The sequence below is a fragment of the Acanthochromis polyacanthus genome, chromosome 5 (assembly GCF_021347895.1).
Source record: "Acanthochromis polyacanthus isolate Apoly-LR-REF ecotype Palm Island chromosome 5, KAUST_Apoly_ChrSc, whole genome shotgun sequence".
NCBI classification, from domain to species: Eukaryota; Metazoa; Chordata; class Actinopteri; family Pomacentridae; genus Acanthochromis; species Acanthochromis polyacanthus.
The window spans coordinates 1,891,907-1,897,906 of record NC_067117.1 but is presented as its reverse complement, the minus strand read 5'-3'; the positions used below and the strand labels follow the sequence as shown (position 1 = coordinate 1,897,906).

The 6,000-nt window shown below is 39.9% G+C and overlaps 1 protein-coding gene across 2 annotated transcripts in view; it reads right to left on the bottom strand.

Annotated features, from left to right (window-relative positions):
* Positions 1-1,503: 1,503 nt before the first annotated feature.
* Positions 1,504-6,000, bottom strand: part of sdc4 (syndecan 4) — a 40,163-nt gene continuing 35,666 nt past the window's right edge. For both annotated transcript variants that reach the window (XM_051948426.1, XM_051948427.1), the window contains exons 3-5: positions 5,871-5,914; positions 5,577-5,766; positions 1,504-4,792 (exon numbers count right to left, since the gene is read on the bottom strand). In XM_051948426.1, the coding sequence (XP_051804386.1) occupies positions 4,641-4,792; positions 5,577-5,766; positions 5,871-5,914 (386 nt within the window). In that variant the 3' untranslated portion in view covers positions 1,504-4,640. The remainder of the gene's footprint in view (positions 4,793-5,576; positions 5,767-5,870; positions 5,915-6,000) is intronic.

Sequence of the window (6,000 nt, the reverse complement as noted above, 5' to 3'; positions counted from 1 at the left end):
GACACTAACTGTACTAATAAATCCCCGACAAACAAGGTTAGTCCATTTCTAACGTCATTTAACGAACTAAAAGCAAAAAATAGAGCCACCGCTTACATGAACTTAGTGTTCCTGTCTGTTTCTGGGTCTCTGGGTTCAGTTTTAAATCTCGTGGAGTCACTAGCTGGGTTTCCATTACAGTTTTTCACTAAATAAAAGCGATATTTCTAAAATTTCGACAAAGTATATTTGCGCTTTGAACGTGTTTCCATTGAAGGTTGTTCTGGGCAGAAGCATCGTAACTCTTGTAAAATATCATCCCGTGAGATTTCACTGCAGGAAGACGGACGCCCAAAACCTGTTTCTATCTCCTTCTAACACTCTGCATTCCTCTGCTGTTTGCTGTCTAGTATGGCAGTGATGTTTTTCTCAAGAATAATGGCAAGAAAAGTCTCGGTCTCCTCTTCTGTCCACACGTACCGCGCCATGTTTACTCCGAGAGAACTGGTCATGTGACCAGGTACGTCACGTCCGGTGACGTATAATTGCGGAAAGTGTTTCCGTTGCGCTTTTGCGATATTTTTCAATATCAAAACGTCTGAAAAACCACCTCATGAGAGAATAAAAACTTTTTAGCGCTATTTTAGTCCTTTTTTGAAATTCAGGAGTTTCCATTACCAGTTTTTTTATTGCGCTATTTACATTTTGCGCATATCTAAGGGTGATGGAAACGCAGCTAGTGTGGCGCTGAATGTTGATGCTAGCTCACTGAGAAAGAGGCTAAAGATCTTCACATCAACACCAGCGATGAATCCTAGAGAGCAGCAGCAGAATAAACCCTTTTTTAAACCTTTTTTAAGAGCTGATAAAACACCTCAGAGATTCTCCTTTTTCTGCTTTTTATTTTTCTGGAGATAAACTTCATCCTTCTACTCATTTATTCAGCTACTTTTACTTTAGCTTGAAGACAACAGCTAGCTTGTTTAGCATGATTGAGGTCATTAAATAGAACATTCTGAATCGTTAATGTTCATCTGTAATTTAATTATTCTAAAAATAACGTCTAGGAGCCAAAATGTGAGCTGGTTTCCTGTTTTAAAGGTTTCATCCGATTCGTTTTTCAGAATTCACATCCTCTTTCCAAGGTTTTCAGGATGATTACAGGTGTTAACTGTGAGAAATTCTTTGTTTTTTCCTCTTTATTTTAGGCTTTTAAATGAGTAAATGTCATGTTTAAAGCATTTTGACTTTACCTCAACATTTAAACTCCTGAATGTTTGTTTGGACGACTTTAAAGACGATAAAAATCACCTTTAACTTGAATTTCTGACAGCTTAATGTTCATATGAAGCCATTTTTGAATGTTTTTGTAGCAGAAGCAACAATTTTCTACCGAATTTACCAGAACTAATCACGTCCATCTCTCTGTGTTCGTTTTGTGTCTTATTTCCCTCTAAACAGTTTCTTTTCACATTTTTAATCAGTAAAGACGTCAGACGATAAAAGAACCACAGCCTGGGAGCATTTTAAAATGTTAATGTGCATAAAAATAGCTTTATTTCCAATAATAAATCAGAACCTGCATGCAGAAACCAATGATTCATTGGCTCCTCCACTCCACTGGTGATTCACATGTGGCGTTTGTGACGTTAAGCAGCAGAACAAACTCTCCACGTTCACCGAGCAGACCTCGGGCTTTTTCTGCTCCGTTATCAGGATCGACGGTCAGTCCATCCTCACACCAACGTCTGGGCGATTAGCTTTGGGTTTCTGGGAGGAAAAAGGTCTTGAATCGGCGTTGAGGAGCTTCTCTTATCTTCAGGGAATTTAGACTTTTTTTTTTTAGATGAAACTAGAAATCAGCCCGAGGTCTGCTGGTTACCCCCGACAACGAGATGAACCACATAATCAATCCTTCTACAAACGACAACAACAAAACATAAATACAAAAGCAAAAAAAAAAAAAAAAAGTCATCTAAAAGATAATAGAAACTCTTACAAAATAAAAGTTTCAAAACTATTTGCCTCTGAAAAATCTCAAACTAGTGTATATAAAACTTTTAAATCACATATACAACAGCTTAAAAAGGGCCGAAACACCCCAACCTGAAGGAGAAAGGCAATAAAATCATTTGACAGTTAAATTAATACAAAAAAAAAAAAGAGGGAACGAGTTGATCTACTGGAGGAGAAACGATGAAAACACTGGAGAGGAGTTAGTATCAGCGTCGGCAGTATCAAAACTCATTTACAGTAAAATCACATCAACGTTACTGCAGGGAAAAACAATTTGGCATTTAAATATTTGGTAGATAATTCTGTTGCCAGGATGCAGCTAAGTACCAAGTTTAAGTTTTTTTGTGTTTTCAGTGACTATTTACAGATCCTTGGTAGAGAAATGTGAGCGCTTTGACGCTCGTAGACCCAGATTGAAATGAGAAAAACCAACAGTCGGTGCAGCTTATTGAGAAAAAAAAAACCTCACGATTAAAATAAAAAAAAAGAAAAAAGTACCAAGTTCTGTCAAACAGCAAAATTTTATCAATTAGCACCTGGATGCTAAAATAGTCGCAGGAATTTAACGTTTAGTTCCACATTTTTTTTTGGCAGATTACAGTTTTAAATGCAAAGATTGTACGGTTAGCCTAGCTTAGCTTAGCACAAAGACAGGTTAGCTTAGCCAAAATCGGTTTTCAGTCTTTGTGCTAAGCTAGGCTAACCTTACAGATGTGAGTTTCAATTGAAATCAGATGGGTGCCGCTAGCAGAACTCGCTAACCGACTAGCTAACATGCTACATCAAATCTCACATCTGTATGGTTAGTCTAGCCTAGCTTAGCACAAAGACTGAAAACAGACGGGCTAGCCGAGCATAGCTAAGGTAGGCTAACCAAACAGATGTGAGTTTCAACTGAAAACGGATATGAGCAGCTAGCAAAGCTCGCTGACACGCTACTTCAAAACTCACATCTATATGGCTAGCCTAGCTTAGCACTAAGACTGAAAACAGACAGCAGCAGCTAGCAGAGCTCGCTAACCGTTTCATTTGTTTACAGACCAGATAATTAAACTAGTTTTAGTTTCATCTTTTAACCAGTTTTCATGAATGTACATAAAAAAAATGAAACATTTCAGAGAAAATGATTAAAAATGAAGTTTTTAATGCAATAAAACTCCAACAAAAATGAGTTTAAGGAGAATTTGGTGCAACCTGCCGTTTCTGTCTGCAAGCCACCGACAGCAATAAATGAATATTTTCACATTTTCTGTGATATTTCTTGATTTTAAAAGAAAATCATCGAAAAGCAGCAGAAAAAAGTCGCAGCACTGACAGTAGATGCAACTTTAATCTGTTTAACAGCAACAACGGGCAAATTTACGTTTTAATTTGTGAAAAAATTACAGATAAGAATGATTAAATTTAAGTTTTAACTGGACTGAAATGAGCCTCCATCTGCTGATATCCACTGGAAACAGGAAGCCTCTAAAAGTCACCAGTTATGGATTTATCAGTGTAATAGGATGAAATGTGTCAATTCTTAGTTGAATCTGCGTTTCTAATGCAGTTTTTAAGATATTTTTGCTTTAAAAATGGCAAATTATGAGAGAAGCGAGGAACCGATGTGAGAATTGGCACCATCTGGATGCAAGAAAACGAGATTTATTTCGCATTTGTACGTAAAATCTGGATGGAAAGCAGCCGTTTGTGTTTCAGTCGACTTAGAATCGACTGTTTTTAGGTTCAGATTTAACTGACTTGATGCCAAAAGTCTGAGTGGATCCATAGTTTGATGAATGTTGACATAAAATGTTAAAGTGGAGCTTGAGTTTTGTGTCCTGTCTGGCTAAACGCAGCAGCGTGCACGTGCGAAATTTGTGCACGTATCGGAGTAGAATTATCAGAACACCAACACATTAGTGTTTGTGTCAATCTTAGTTTTAAAAGCGCTAGCAGACTTTAAACCAGGCTACCTGTTCCATTAACTGTACAGTCTTTATGCTAAGCTAAGCTAACGTCTTTCTGCAGGAAAACCAACCAAACTGCCCTTAAAGGTCCCTGTGAAGTCAAACCGTGAGGCACGGCGGTGGATTTACAGCGTCTTCAGATCGTTCTGACCTGGGTCCGACTGGTTTCTGAGTTTTATTTTTACTCCAGATTAGCTTAGCTTACTCATCTGGTGAACTGAAGGAGGAACGGGAGGTTTGAGGAGAATTAAAAGGTGATTTTCATGAAGGTCTCACAGTGCAGAAACAAGCCTCCCTCAGGAAAAACCACCACGAGCTGGAATCATCGACACCGACGGACCTTTTCTGGTCAAAATAAGAAGTCCTTGAAGGCGAGAATAAATAAGCGGAAGAGACAAAACGTTTAAGTGTTTTTAAACCGCTCCTGCTGCTCCTCGCCAAAAAAAACAAAAACAAAAAAAAAAAACAAAGCCTCTGATTGGTTGGAGGTAGGATGTGGGAGGAGTCAGTCGGTCGATCGATTGTGTCGTCGGGGCGTCGCTCCAGATTTATCCAATGAGGAGGTGACGAGGCACTGGGAGGCCGGACGTCGGCCCTGATTGGTTTATAAGGGAGGTGTGTGCGTGTGTGTGTGTGTGCGTGTGCATGTGTGTGTGTGAGAGAGTGTGTGTGAGAGAGTGTGTCTGTAGGTCAGGTCTATGCGTAGATCTCCGTGGTCGGGGCTTTCTTGTAGATGGGTTTCTTTCCCAGGTCGTAGCTGCCCTCGTCCTTCTTCTTCATGCGGTAGATGAGCAGCAGGATGAGGAGGACGGCGAACAGCAGACCCACGGCGCCGCCGGCGATCAGAGCTGGAAGACAAATGACAGACGGTTGAGACCGGAAACTTCTAATTAACATAAAACTCATCCTTGGTGTTTGGTTTGATGCAACCTGGAGGCTTCCCATTTGGATAAACAGATACAGCCAGACAGACACGCAAAACGACCAAAGACAGTCAAGATCTCCAAAACGACCAAAGACAGTCAAGATCTCCAAAACGACCAAAGACAGTAAAGATCTCCAAAACGACCAAAGACAGTCAAGATCTCCAAAACGACCAAAGACAGTCAAGATCTCCAAAAGAAAATGCAAAATGACCAAAGATGTCCTACAAATGTCCAAAACAAGACCCATATCTTCAAAACGATGTCCTAATTTCAAAATAAAGATGCAAAAATAACTAAAGACTCACTCTAAATGTTTAAAACTAAATGCAAAATGACCTAAAAGTCACACAGAATTTCCAAAAAAAGACACAAAATGAATCAAATGAAAAAAATCAATCAATCACAAGTTCATGAAAATGACTAAACAATTTTCAAAATGACCAAAAGTGTCATTTGAGGAAAGTCCAAAACAAGTCACAAGATAATGTATTTTTTTAGAGCTGATCTTTATGGAGTTTGTTTGGTGGAAGAATGTGTTTCTTTGTTTTTATGTTGAATATTTTACCAAGATTCCTGAATTCAAAGTAAACCAGGAAACTAGAATGAACTCACATCTGTCAGAAGCTAGAGAACGGCTAAACTTTCACTTGGTCAGTCGTCTCGTTAATGAAACCGACACTTTGAAGGCCTCTGAGCTGCTACTGACCTGCCAGGACCTCCGTCTTGTTGAAGATGCTGTCCTCTCCGGCGTGGGACATTAGGACGTTGGACGGATACTCGTCTGTGGGCTCCTTCCTCAAAAATGGGATCTCGTTGCTCTTCTGGACGACGTCCACCTCGTTGACAGTTGGTCGCACCGGAACCTCCGGCTCGGGGATCTTGTTGTCGATGTCGGGCTGAAGGAGAAGAAACGTAACATGAACAACGTGTCGCGTGAGGTCGTCAAACCCGCGGCCTGACGTCGTCAAACCTGCAGAAACAGGAAGTAGAAGCTTCTCACCTTCTCTGAGGGTTTGGACTCTCTACCAGGAGACACGGTTGTTGCTGAGGAAAGAAGCAGATTCTTCTTTAATATCAAAGATTAACGAAGCCTTTATAATTATGGGATAGATGTATTCAGTGTGTTGGTC